Genomic DNA, 15179 nt, shown 5'->3' on the forward strand with positions numbered 1-15179 from the left:
TTCTTGTGCCTTTGTTTATCATAATATGAAATGTATAAATTATATAGGCCTTGATCTTCAGAAACTTAAGAAAACTTCCAGTTCTAAGCCAAACTGTCATCAGAAAAAAAGAAAAATCTGGTATAAAATTTGCTACCATAAGGCCACTGTTTCAAGTTCTTTCATGTACAGACACTATACAATTCAGATACTTTTGTTTTTATTACATAAGCAAAACTTTCAACATATAAACGTGTGGATATAACTCAGTTAAGTTCTATATGAAACCATGCTCAGAGAAAAATGCATCAACAAATAATGCCCTTTTGAGACTTTTTGCAAAAGAAACTGTAGTTAATACAACTTTTAAATTGAATACTGTAATTTAAAAGCAATTAAGTGTAAAAAAGTTGCAGCATTCCACTACAGAAAAATAAAGTTATTTTATCAAGAAAGTTACAGTATTAGTGCTTTAGTGCCAATTCTAACTCCTGACAAAAGAGATGCTCCCAAATACCATCCTGCAGTGTCGTCTCCGTCTGTAGCAGCTCTGGATTAGATTGCTGGGGCAGTGTTTGCGTATTCCTATTGAGAGAAAACAAAAGAAATACAGACTTCAAAAGAAGAGTCAGTTATAACATCTGAGTTAGAGTTTTTTCCCATTGCAATTTTCAAGATATTTTAATTTATGTAGTACCACTTGCAGCCAAGACCCCCACAAAGGTATGTGGAACCCCAAAGACGTAAAGTAACAACAGAACACATCAAAGCAGATATCAAATGGTTAAGTCAGTAGGACAAAGAAAATATATGACACTCAGCACGCTGGTATTAGTAAATTGATGAAAAGGCATTCTGCTATTTGGGTGAGTTTCATTGGGGATTTTAAAAAAAAAATCAGTACTCTTAAAAGTTAGCCCCTCAAGCACGGAGCCTGGTGTGACACACACACAATCTCAAACTGGTATTTGATCTTTGTCATCATATGGTATCTTTAATTTTAAAATGACATGGACTCTTCTAGCTTGGCTGACAGAGAAAGCTACTGGGGAGTGGGGGAAGCATTCTTGCTTTTGGATGGTTACCTACAACATAAAAAGATGTAAGCCTTCTGTAAACACAGGAAAAGGAATTCACAACAATAAAACAGTGATTGAAGAGGGTAATGAAACATGGATTCTATACTGTGATGCTATGCAAAATATTAAATTATCAACCACAAACTGGACAGAATACCATGCAACCAATAAAAGAGCAAAAATGGTAAATGGCATGTTTTTCTGGGACATTAAAAATATTTATTAATACATATATCCTTACCTTTTACTAGGATCTTACATTATTAAAACTGAAAGAAATTTAAAAGTTGATTTATTTTTTGGCATTTACATTAGTATGGAAACATTTAATTCCAAACAAAAGCAGTGCTGATAGAAAATTCTTATTCTTCTTTCAATTTTGGTTAATTAGTGAAATGTTTAAAATACATGTGTGTGTGTGTGTGTGTGTGTGTGTGTGTGTAGTCAACATCATTCCTCTAAATAGAAGTAGACTTCATTGTGTCCCATTCCTTTGTTATATAATATTAAAAACCATATACATTGACCTTCAAATAAAATATCTGTTGCCTACTAACAGCTTTAAAAGGAAACTCTATAATAATTCATAAAAATTTTTCAACTGAAATACCTTGTTTTTACAAATGTACAATTATTCTGAATCACATTCACCATTGACATAGCTTCTTCCACACCATCTCTCAGCTTGATCCCTCCATTCTTCCAGTTATCTGAAAACCTATTTTAAGCAGAATGTGAACTAGATATACGAGCACCAGGATGGTCTACGTTTTCTTAAGCTGACATTTGGTATCACTGCAAATGCTCCCTTGTGGGTCTTCCTGCATCTCATCTCTTCCCCAGAATCTGCATACCCACTGCGCACCACACAATCATCCTCAACAGCACTTTCTCCTCAGTCTAGAAAGATGTTCTACTAATATATCACATCCTCAACATCCTACCCGGCTTTTGAGGCCTTCTATAGACTGCACACTCCTACCTTTACCCAACTCTCTACGTTCTACCACCAAATACAGATCTTCAGCTGTAGTCCTTTCTATGCCCTGCTCTTCTCTATGACTCAGTTTACCTCCTCTGTAAGAGGAGAGTAAAAATCAAAGTACTTAGCATACTTTCCCTGGCCATTCCTAACATAGCGATTTTTCCATCTCTCTTTAGACATTTGCCATCTGTGAAATTAAGCTCTTCAAAACTATGGTTGTACAGGTGAGTTAATATAGCACACCTGACTGCTATCCTTTGAAAGCCCTGCTTCCAAGGTTGGCCCCTGGTTAACAGCCAGGGACTTAGATTTTGGGAGGATCCCCACCATTGATGAGTATCTAAACTGTGCAAACACTATGGTCTATGCTGAACACCTGCTTTCCTTCAGGGTCTGGAATTCGGGTATGTAACTGGCAGGGGGTGCCTACGTGACCAGCCCTCAATAAAACCCCGGCCACCGAGTCTCTAACGAGCTTTCCTGGTTGGCAACATTTCACATGTGTTATCACAGCTCGTTGCTGGGGGAATTAAGCACGCCCTGTGTGACTCCACTGGGAGAGGACTCTTGGAAACTTGCACCTGGTGTCCTCTGGACTTCGCCCGTGTGCCAATTCCCTCTGCAGGTGTGCTGTGCAGCTTCTACTCTAACACATCACAGCTGTGAGTGCCACCATATGCTCAGTGTCCCGAGTGCTCCTAGCAAATCACCAGAACTGGGGCTGGTCTTGGGGACCCCGACACAATGGCTACTATTCACTAACTTTTTAGAGCTATAAATGGATGTGTGAGAGCATGTGTATGTATATATGATTAGGCTTGATTCTATTCAACAGGCATTTTCTGAAGACAGACTATATGAAAGGCAAAAAGGGGAAGATATGAAGACTAATGAGATACCCTCTAACCTCAAGGAGCTGATGATCTATTTGGAGAAACAGGAAGGTAAACAGCAACAGTTAGAAACCAAATGAAACAAGAGCTAAAGAAGGGGCTTTGGTAAGGCTTTATAGTGGGTCTTAAAAGGAAAGCAGGGTTTAATAAGAAAATGATGGGGATCAAGAGGCTATTTCTAGGCAAGAGAACAGCAGGAGCAAAGATACAGGTACATGAAAATTTCTGGTATGCTCCAAAAAGCAGAGGGTCCATGAAGAACTGTGCTTACAAAGGCAGCTTATTAGGACTGGAGCTGGTGAAAAAGTCCAGTCTCTTCACTTATAGGCAACAGAATCCTTGGAAGGGGTTTGCATAAGAGTGACATGAGTCAATCTGTGTTTTGGGACAATAACTGTGCTAGTAGCGAATGGACAGAATAAGCAAATCACAGCAGGCAAGGAAACAAGTGAGAGGCTCCAAAGATTCCAAAGACAGATCAGGAATACATAAAAATGTAGCTTACGCTAAAAGTGGCATTTTCAATCAGTGGGCAAAGGACAAATTATTCAGTAAATACTGTTAAAAAACTGATGATCCATTGGGGAAAAAATTAGATTCTAACCTCACACTGTATCATAGAAATGAATTCTAAAAGGAATAAATATGTATATGTTTAAAAAATTAACCATAGAACAACTTAAAGAAAACATTGTAAGGAATTTTTATAAGTATGATATGAAATCTAGAAGCCATATAGGACCAACTCAAATAGATGAACATTCACAAGTTTTATAATGTAAAAGCCACCACAAACAACTGGCAAACATAAAATAAATACCAGCAAAATGTACGATAGGTTAATACCCTCAGTAAATCAAGAGCTCTTACAAATAAATAAGAAAAAGTACTATCCTTCAACAGAAATACTGGCAAAGCACAGAAATAAGAAAATTAAGAGAAGGCATGCAATTGGCCAATAGATGCATAAAAATACGCTCACATCATTAATAACCAAAGAAAAGTAAATGAAAACTATTTTCTGCTATTAGATTGACAGTGGATAATAAAGACTGATAACGTGGAGTACCGGCTATGGTGTAGTAAACAGGCTCTTTCATGTACTTCTGATCAGAGTATAAATGAGTAAAAGGCAGACTATGGCAAGGTACCAAAATGTCAGTGTGCCCAGTGGTGTTACGAAAAATGAAGAAAACCTGTAAGCTATCCCGAAGTCATCAGCAGAGGCTTGGTTAAGTAAGTCAGTAATTATCAAATGGGTATGCCTACCATTAGGGACATATGAAGACTTTCCAAGAAGCATGTGGGGACAGATCGTTTGGAAAGAAGTAATATCTAGATCTTCAAATTCCCAGTGTTCACATTCCAAAATTAACCTGTCTGCACAACTGGTTAGGGCTTGTCCCTCACCTCCCATTTTATATGAGAAAGATACACCTTCTCATCCTGAATTTCACTACTTTGCATTACCTGGGGATCCCCCAAAACAGGGCAATTGGAAATACTGGCAATGGTGTCAAGAAAATGAACCTGCTCTAGCAGCTAGTAATAAGTAGCAAACTTCTGCAAGTCACATGGCTTCTGATTCTTTGCTTTTGTTTAATAAAATTGAAGGAGGACAAAATCAAGCTGTCAGTAAAAGAACATTCAAAATAGTTTTTGATGACTGATCACTAAGGTTTTTTTTGGCCTATAATTCAGAGTGAGTCCAAAGAACCAAGTGGCATTGCTACAATAAAAGTCCTTTCATTCTTATCTATATAATCATATAGACAAGGTTTCTCAGGACTTACATCTATAAAAAGAAAAAATAGAATTAGAATGGATACTTAGAACACTATTCTACTAGCAATAAATAACATTTATATGTGAATACATGAACTAATTTAAAAGAGAAATGCAATTCCAATATAACTTTTGTCTAATCAATACTTATCAAAACCTATAATATATTTATGCCACTTTGATCAACTGTAATGTTAACTGAATGCAGAGGAAATATTTAACACCTAAAAGTCACAGAAATCTATTAACATTATACGTCAACTTTGATTTGGTGATCAATAAAAGACTTCCCAAGATAAAAGTCTATGGGGGAAACAGAAAGAAATCCAAATTCAAGGCAAAAAAGGGAACGATACAAAATTTCTTACATTAAAAGAGGTTGTCTGCATATTTTAGAAAATGAATGATGTTAAATCATCAAATTTCTGTGGTGTGAGGTTCCACTGAAGAGCTTACAAAGAATGATGTAAGTTTTAGTTAACACTCTCATTATTTATATGCCAGAAATTATATATATCCCTTAAAACAATTTAAACTTATGACAAAAAAACTATTAGATACTGACCTAAAAGTGTGCAAGGAGGTAAATAATTTTTCAAAATTTCAGGGTATGTGAGCATAGAATTAAAATGAATGAGATGAGTGAAGTAATGAATGAGTGATAGAGGACTTCCACTGGCTGAAGTTGGATGGAGAACTAGGAGGATTAGTAGGAGAAGTTTCTAGATTGGCTGGCTGGCTGCAAGGAGAAATCAGCGGTCTGGGGAGGAGAGCGAGTTTGATTTTATTTTTAACAGTGTTACTGAGATCTAATTCACACACCATAGAGCTCAGCCATTTAAAGCATACAATTCAATAGTTTTTTAGTATATTCACAGAGGTGTGCAACCATCAGTCACTACAATTGGTTTTAGAGTATTTTCTCAGCCACAAAGAATCCCTTTACCTGTTAGCAGCCACACACACACACCCCTATTTTCCCCTAACTCCCCAGTCTCTGGCTGCCGTTAATTTACTTCCTGTCTCTATAGCTTCATTTATTCTGAGAATCTCATATAGATGGAATCATACAATATGTGATCTTTGTGACTGACTTCTGTCACTTAGCATCATGTTTTTAAGGGTTACCCATGCTATAGTTTGTATCGGTGAAAGTCTGATTTTGAGCAAGCTGAATTTGAGGTGCCTTCAGGACAGCCATGTGAGGGTATCTTGGAGGCAGCTAGAAATCCGGAGCTCTGGAGAATGGTCAGAGCTGAAGACATTACCACAGGTAATGGCTAGGACCTTGGGAAGAGGTGAGGGCAATCAAGGCAAGTAGAAGGAATAAACAAAGAGAAGAAAGAATATAATGCTAGAGAATGCTTGTATTTTTTAAAGGATGCACTGAAGAAGAGAAACCGCCAAATAAGACAAAGAAGTCAGAGAGGTAGAGAGTAAAACTGGAGGCTCCAGAGGTCAGAAACGTCTGAAGGTGATGATGCCACCCTGGCACACTTCAGCTCCAGGGACAGAGCAGGTGTGTCACAGATTCTTGTCAGTCACCTGATCTTGGATCCCGTTCTATGTACTCCACGACTTTCAAGGGTTTTTTCAAGCCCAAGTGCCACAGATTCCAGTCTTTAACTTCCTTCTTGCAGTGTCTTTATGCTCTCTCCTTTCTCCCCTTTGTATCCATGGGCAGAGCTCCGGTAGGGACCTTGCTGACAGGCACCCTGAGGACCGCTAGAGTATCTATGATGCTAAGGAACTCTAGGTCTCCCTGACTGAACACACAACTGCTAGTATTTTTTCAGAGGCAATGTTCTGAGAGGTGGCTTCACGAATTTTTACTGCATTCTTTGTCCTACTCTGGTACATATTCAGACCCTCAAAAGAGTTTCTGAAAACTTTGTGATGAGCAGAGAATATTTAGGGGGTCACTTGTGAATGACTGTGAATAAAAGACCAGCCTTATTCCAGGTGGTAACAGACATTCTTCCCACCCCCTCATCTTCTAGCCCAAGCACAGAATTCAAGAGAAAGGTGACACAGTAAAAGGGAATCTGGGTGCCAGAATGCAATTAATAATGACAAGTGCCAATCAATTAGGAGAAGAATTTCAGTTCTGTACTTCTTAATACTGCTTGGGAATCCTGCCCCTTTGTAGGCAGCTGGGGAGCCACAACTGCTCTTGTTAAGTAGGACAAGAAGACATATTAGGAGCACATCTAGGATCTCCCCCACCCCTCCCTGAGGCTGTTTGGTGTTGGAGAGAGGAAGCACATGTCTGATGGCACAGTAACCATATCATAATACAGAGGAGCATCACCAGACTTTCAAACCATGAATGATCAGCCCCGGCATTTCAACACGGTCAGGGAGTGAGCAGTCCAGACAAGATCAGTCTAAACCTTCCTGGTGGACAATGAGGCATGTGTAGGTTCACATCTACTTTCAGGCTCAAGCAGCTCCAGGGCACCTAGATAAATTAATTGGTCATGAATCCTTACTTAATCTAGGTGGTGATCTAATAACAATAAAAAGAATGAACTCACTATTAGGGCAAAAAGCCAGACCAGTGCACAGATACTGGTCAGACTACAGCTTCTCTCCAGGACAGGACCTTCAAAATTCCCTCCAATACGGAAGCTTGAGATGAAAAGTGATACAAATGGTACCTCATACTCAGTAACTCTATTTGAGCACAAGTGTCCCTAATCTAAGGGAAAGGGAACGTACGCAAGACTGGAAAAACTGAAGACTACAAGACTTCATCTCTTTTCTTTAGGGCATAAAGGATGAGGTGAAATGATTAGGTTTAATTCACCAGTTTATACACATGGAATGGGGTTTCAGAGTAGCACAATACTACTGGGACAGCCCACAGGCCAGGAAAGCCTTAAGGACCTTACTTCAGACCTTGGCAGAAAACAGAGAACTGCAATGCCTCATTCCTTTCTGAAAAGGTTGGTGTGTGTGGAACTCAACAGTTAAGTAGGGTGCTAAAAGTAGGGTATGTACCTAATTTCATGCCATATGTGTAGAGCTGGGTCTTGCTCAAACACAAACCTATAAAAAGTCTATTTATGCCTTACTTATAGGCACTGACAGTAGCCAGAATGGAAAAGCCCATGTCAATGTAGCTACAATACAAAGACATATGAAGTAGCATCCAGAAGGGCAGGACTAAGAAAAAGAGTAGTAGACACCGACTGTTAAAAAGTGCAGTGTGTTGGGACTACTTTTTCTAAAGCACTCAGACAGCAGCAAACGGCAAAAGGAGGGGAGGCTATGAGCTGCACTGGACCTTAACTGTAACTGCTACATTTTGGATGATACAAAAGCCAAGGCCCTAACGACTGGAGACTCATAGCAGCTTGTGGCTCCCTCTAGGGCACATTTCTTTCATTTTTTTTTTAAGATTTTATTTATTAGACAGAGAGAAAGACAGCAAGTGCGCAAGCAAGTGGAGGGAGGGACAGAGGGAGAAGGAGAGAGAGAGAAACCCAAGCAGACTCTGCACTGAGCACAGAGCCCAATGGAGGGCTCGATCTCAGGACGCTGAGATCATGACCTGAGCCAAAATCAAAATTGGACACTTAACCGACTGAGCCACCCAGGTGCCCTTCTGGGACACACTTCTTATGTCCTAAGATGAAGGCTTGATGTCTGGTTTCTATTTGCTGTTAAGTGAAGCTGGTGGTCAATGTGGTCTGGAAGGACTGGGTAGTCAGTAAGAAATGGGCACAGTGAGGCTAAGAAAAGAATGACTAAATGGCACAAGTTCAATGAACACATAGAAACTGCAGGCTGAGGCAGACAGTCGAGCACTCAGGAACCCCCAGTCATCCAAAAACTGGAGGTAAAAGTGGAATCAAAGGAAGATAACACAGGGGCGCCTGGGTGGCTCAGTCGTTAAGCGTCTGCCTTTGGCTCAGGGCGTGATCCTGGCATTCTGGGATCGAGCCCCACATCAGGCTCCTCCGCTGGGAGCCTGCTTCTCCCTCTCCCACTCCCCCTGCTTGTGTTCCCTCTCTCGCTGGCTGTGTCTCTGTCAAATAAATAAATAAAATCTTTAAAAAAAAAAAAAAGGAAGATAACACAGAGCAAACAGAAGAGAAACCCATGTACCTGAAACTCAACCTTGCAACTGAAAATAAGGCTTGCCCCAGCCTTTCTCCTTGAGTGGACATCAATGACTTGCTTCCCTGTGAACAGCCAGGCTGCCACCTGTGATTGGGGACAAATACCTAGAAGATATGCTGCAGAGAAACTTGCTACCCAAGACAGGAAGAAAAGCAGCAACTCAATTCAACAGTAGGCAGGTGTACAAGAGGGGAAAATGTGCCCAATTACATTCACATTTTTAAAGAAGAGATGGCTTTCATAACATCAATAACATCAAGAGTAACATACAAGGTGAAATTAGAAACTTCGCCTAAAGTATTCAGTTAAAATTGGGGGATGGGGGAGTGGGGTGAGAAATTATAGAATATACAGTTAACTCTAAAACTTAAAAAATAAAACAGTTGTCAATTCCATTCTACTAGTCCATCTTTCGAAAAATAAGTTTTACTAAAATCACTAAGCAAGCTCAGTGTAAAGAAACATTTATGGTTAGAAAATTTATAAAACCACAGTTGGACTATTTGATAACAACACTGGATACACATATATTTCTCTGAGAAAATATAGCCCCAAATTAACAAAAATGAGTCAGAAAATTGGCAAATATGCCTCACTTAACTGATGTAATGCTATCGTTCTCATTTAAAATATATAGAATGTATATAGAATGTATATCATATTTATGCTGCATTTTCAAATACCAACATGACATTTAAATAAAATCAATCCACAACTAAAAGAGAACAAAATTCAAATTATCAAGAAACTTTTTATTAACATTAAGAATTAGCACATGTGACGATGGTTGCAAAGCATTATGAATGTAATTACTACCACTGAATTGTATACTTAAAAATGGTTAAAATGGCAAATTTTATGTTATATGCATTTTATCACAATAAAAAACACATGAATGGGGGGAAGAAAAATTAATGTATTTTGCAATTATGTGCCCTTTTTATACAGTCAGTTCAATATTTTTTGGTACTTAGGTAATTCACATTGTATAAGGCTAAAATATACCAGTTAAAAGTCTCTACCTGAATTTCCATCTCAAAGATTAAGCATATAACAGACATTCCAAAGTAAAAAGTTCAAACAGCTGACATGTTCATAGTATTTGAGGCAAAACAGCAAAAAGCATTTCAACATTAAACAGTCTCACAACTCTATTACCATCACTCCTTGAACTTTTTCTTCAACTATCATGCAATAAGAACATCTGTGAGATCTAGGTTGCAACTTAAGTCAAAATTAAATTTAAAAAAACACTTGATCTATTAAACAGAAATAATTTAGGAGTTCAAAAGTCACTCTACATTTTTAAATGACCATAATGCAACTAACCTTTATTTTCCTCAGTAATTTTTCTCTGAATTTATTAGTGATAAATCCCCTTGGGCCAGCAAATCGTAAACGCTGATATTTAGCCTGAATGTATAAGCTCTTCTGTACTAGGCCTGATTTATAATGGGGCTGGAATCTGCCACCTCTAAAGTTGATCTGTAAAGAAAAAAACAATTAAATGTAAAAACTACAGCTTCCAAATCTATTAGTATAAGAAATGGAAAAATGTCTGGTACTTGGAGCCACCCTTGATTCTAGGCACTACATATACTAAAAGGGAAGAGGTAATGATGGTTATAAAGTATGTTTTCTTCAAACTAGGCTCATAGTTTATTTTACGTAATGATTTTTTAAATTTACATAAAAGCAATTTTTAAAAGATTTTATTTATTTATTTGAGAGAGAGAGAGCATGAGCGGGGGGGGGGGCAGAGGGAGAAGGAGAGAGACAGCACACTCCTCGCTGAGCACAGAGTTCCACGACAGGGGGCTCAAGCCCAGGACCCTGAGATCATGACCTGAGCCGAAGTCAGATGCTCAAACAACTGAGCCACCCAGGCGCCCCTACATAAAAGCAATTTTAAAAACTAAGTTAAAAAAACTTGAAATTCTTTAAATTTATCATGTAAAAACAAATGCAACTTTTAAAACTTTATCTAATGAGCTACAATTATCCTTCTTATTCATAACGAAATATATCAAATACCAAATGGGGGGAGGACATAAAGTATCAACATTTATTTAAGAATAAAAAACTCTCTTAACTTCACTCCCGTCAGTATCTTCACTCCCTCAGTATCTTCAAGCCAATCTTTCTTTACCATAAAAATACCATCATAGCAAATATTTTCAAGGTAAGAGTTTACACTGAAAAAGACCATTTCTTGCCCACACACTGCCTAGTATTACAATAGACATAAGAGAACAATGAATATTTGTTTGATTCCCATGTGGGAAATGTACAAATGGTATATTATAATGGAGTAATTATAAAAAACCAAGCATATTCCTCTTTCGAGAATTACTTAACAAATGGGTATGTCATACATAATGAAGCACATGACTTTATTTAAAAAAGCATTTATGCTAGGCCTATTTTCCAATTATTTTCTTAAGGCTACAAAAAATTTAGGTAAGACAGAATTAGAATGAGACACTATAGTTTCATTAAAACTGTGCAAACGATGTATCAGAGCTAATCTTGAAATTCACACTGTTCATTTTTACGTATATAATAAAGTGACTACTATCTTGCTTTGAATTAGTCCATTAAAAAGCAAATTTTAATGAAATAGAAATAGAAAATCTAGAAAGGATTATTTCTTCTCCTTATTTTACTATAAAGAATTGTGAATTTCTAAACAATCATATAACATTACACAGCTTTAAAGATTGGTCAAAAGGAGAGATTATTGCATGTATTTTTAAAAACATTTAAAAATAATTAATATTAAAGAACTTTCCCTTAAGAAGAAAGGGTAACAGGAAATAGGCCTTGTAAGGACCTTAGAAAAATACTGCAAACAACTAAAACTGACCAACGACAAGAACAACATGTAGGAAGCACTCATATCAGAAAGCCCAGCTACATTGTCTCTAAGTTACACAGACATCACATTTTCAATTGATTTTGTGGCTCATTACTCAAGAGATTAAAAGACAGTATAAAACAAGCTTATATTCTATGGCCATTGCTATTTTTGAAAACCTAATGTCACACCTGTTTTTAGGTACATGAAACACTGGCTAGAAGTGTTATCTGCACAACGCCTTCAAACTGTGTTATTACAAATGAAAAAAACCTTTCAACATCTAGAAATTATTCCTCTCAACAATCCAGATATTAATAGAAGACCACTCAACTACCTCTTAGTCTATGGTTTGGGGACAGTTTATACTACCTTTATCTCATATTAATTTCCTCCTAATGAGCTAACTACTCTATCCAGCCTGCCTGCTACTTTCACAAAAAAGCCTAGATTATTTTCCTATCTTTTGGCAGGGTGGGGAAAAGAGATACCGTAGAGTTAAAAATATTAATAAAGTGGGGCACCTGGCTGGCTCAGTCAGTTAAGTGTCTGCCTTCAGCTCAGGTTGTGATCCCAGGGTCCTGGATCGAGCCCCGCATTGGGCTCCCTGCTCAGCTGGGAGTCTGCTTCTTCCTATCCCTCTGCCCCTACCCTCCCCCCCGGCTCATGTTCTCTCTCTTGCCCAAATAAATAAAATCTTCAAAAATATATATTAATAAAGTACCTATCATAAGCAGGAAATTCAGGCAAAATGGATTTTAAAAGTATGTCAACTTTTTTTTAAAGATTTATTTATTTATTTGAGAGAGAGAGAGCACAAGTGGGGGGTAGGGTCAGAGGAAGAGGAAGAAGCAGACTCCCTGCTGAGCACAGACCTCAATACAGGACTCGATCCCAGGACCCCAAGATCATGACCTGAGCCGAAGTCAGACGCTTAACTCACTGAGCCACCCAGGCACCTCAAAAAGTATGTCAACTTCTGAGAACAAGGAGAGAGAAATATAGTACTTTATGCTATAATTCTTATTCCATATGTCTGTGGAATGAGGTGTTCTGAACAATTAATCACGTATATCAGACATAGCTGTACAATTAGAATGCAATGAAACAGGCTTTAACAAAGCTTACTGGACCAGAATCTTTCTCAGATGATGCAGAAGGCCTCTGAGGGTTGTACGGCTATGGACAGGATTTTTCAGTCTGTGAACCCTGGAGGCTACAAAGCTATGCATTTACACCTTAGAGGTAAAGGGGCAGGTCTGAAGGGGAGGTCTAGGACCTTATCTGCCTCCTCATCAAGAGCCACCCCATCTGCTTCTGTTTTACATATTTGTGTTTTCCATGTAATCTTTGAAAAAGGGTTCCAATGGTTAAAAAAAAAATCTGAAATTCAAGTCCTAAGGAAAGGGGTTATCATTAAACTGATTACAGTTAACTATCAATTTACATCCAGAAATATTATTTTATAGCTACTATTTGAAATATCACAAAAGCAGCTTTTAATTTACTAACACTTAGAACATTATGTTCAAAGCATAAACCCAAAGCTAGAATTAGATGGAAAATAACATTCAATACCTTAATAGGTCTTCTAAAGCCTGTTGTGTTTTGACGTCTTCCCTCAACTCCAAAGGGTTTCTGAGTAATGGTGCCTTTTCTCTGTATAGGATAATTCTTCATGAAAAAAGTATTAGTATAGATTAATATATTTAAAGTTTATTTTTAAAAGTTCATCTTGCCATTTAAAAAATACAAGTTTGAGGCAGAGGACGTGAATGGACAGTTTTCCAAAGACATATAGATGGCCAAAAGACACATGAAAAGATGTTCAACATCATTAATTATCGGGGAAATGCAAATTAACACCACAATGAGATACCACCTCACACCTGTCAGAATGGCTAGAATCAAAAACACTAGAAATAAGTGTTGGCAAGGGTGTGGAGAAAAAGGAACCCTCAGGCACTATTAGTGGGAATGCAAACTGGTGTAGCCACTGTGGAAAACAGTATGGAGGGTCCTCAAAAAATTAAAAATAGAAATACCATACAATCTAGCAATTCCATTACTGGGTATTTACACAAAGAAAATGAAAATACTAATTCAAAAAGATATATGCACCCCAGTTTATTACAGCATTATTTACAATAGCCAAGATAAGGAAGCAACCTAAGTGTCTATCAATAGATGAATGGATAAAGAAATATGGTATATACACAATGGAATATTACTTGGCCATAAAAAAGAATGAGATCTTGCCATTTGCGACAACATGAAAGGACCTAGAGGGTATTACGCTAAATTAAATCAGTCGGAGAAAGACAAATACCATATGACTTCACTTCTATGTGGAATATGAAAAACAAAACAAATGAATAAACAAACAAAAAGCAGAAAAAGACACAAAAATCTGATAGTTGCTGAAGGAGAGGGGGTGAGGAGATGGGCAAGATGGGTGAAAGGGTGTGGGCGATATAGGCTTGTTATGAAATGAGTAAGTCATGGAATGAATAAGTTGCAGAGAGGAAAGGTACAGCATAGGGAATATTGTAAATGGTACTGTAATAATGTTGTGCAGTGACAGACAGCAGCTGCACTTATGGTGAACACAGCATAACACAAAGACTTCTTAAATCTCTGTGTTGTGCACCTGAAATTAATATAACACAGTGTGTCAACTACGCTTCAATAAAAAAAATTTTTTTAATTTTTTAAAAAATAACACATTTTAAATGTATAGGATTAAGAACACAAAACATGTAGCATGTAGCTTAGCTGTAGGAACATATATACATCTTCCCTCAAGTAACGCATGCTAGTTTGTGAAGGGCTAGTTTAATTCATGAATGTGAGAAGTATAAAAAATACTCCTGTATAACACAATGTATGACTTTTGGGAAATGGACTATACATCTAGCATTTATTCAGGCATCCAGGAAAGAACCAAACCGTTTGTAAAGAGTTCCCACTGCCTAAGAAGAAAACAAATTCTCAATACTTCAGGAGGCAGGTTTTGCTGACTCAGATAACTGATTTGGAGGTGACGCTCCTGCCATCATTAGGAAAGTATCAAAAGTCAGAGTATTAAGACTGTAACTGCAAAGAACTGGAATCCTTTAATGGGAACAGAAAAGATGGGGCCCACTCTGAAGTTTCTTTTTTCCAAAATCAAGTCTTATAACCTTCTATTCATTCCATTTGCTATTCCATTTGCTGCACTTCTCACAAATCTTCCTCTTTCACACCTTTATTTCTCTTTTTTTCTTAAAAAAAATCATATAAAACCCTTTACATAGCAGTCATGTATGTAATGAGAGGAGACTCTGGAGGACTGTGGTAGGAAAGGCTGTATTTTGCAAGTGAAGGGATGTGAATCACTGAGGCTCAGCAGGAGGACTGTACCAGACAACTTCTGACCAGGCTCCCAGTGAGCCCCACCCTCTAGTATCCAGGCCGCTATGTCATCCCCTGTC

The 15179-nt window shown here is 37.8% G+C and overlaps 1 protein-coding gene across 13 annotated transcripts in view; it reads right to left on the bottom strand.

The window, feature by feature from the left end:
* Positions 1–403: 403 nt before the first annotated feature.
* The window catches only part of BCLAF3 (BCLAF1 and THRAP3 family member 3), a 56292-nt gene continuing 41516 nt past the window's right edge, over positions 404–15179 (bottom strand). For 10 of the 13 annotated variants that reach the window (XM_011236630.3, XM_034648978.1, XM_034648981.1 and 7 more), the window contains 3 exons: positions 13285–13380; positions 10179–10334; positions 404–564 (listed from right to left, as the gene is read on the bottom strand). In XM_011236630.3, the coding sequence (XP_011234932.1) occupies positions 535–564; positions 10179–10334; positions 13285–13380 (282 nt within the window). In that variant the 3' untranslated portion in view covers positions 404–534. Of the gene's footprint in view, positions 565–10178; positions 10335–13284; positions 13381–15179 lie in introns of those variants that run through there. The other 3 variants (XM_034648982.1, XM_034648977.1, XR_004622322.1) reach the window with 2 other exon arrangements.

The sequence above is a fragment of the Ailuropoda melanoleuca genome, chromosome X (assembly GCF_002007445.2).
Source record: "Ailuropoda melanoleuca isolate Jingjing chromosome X, ASM200744v2, whole genome shotgun sequence".
NCBI classification, from domain to species: domain Eukaryota; kingdom Metazoa; phylum Chordata; class Mammalia; order Carnivora; family Ursidae; genus Ailuropoda; species Ailuropoda melanoleuca.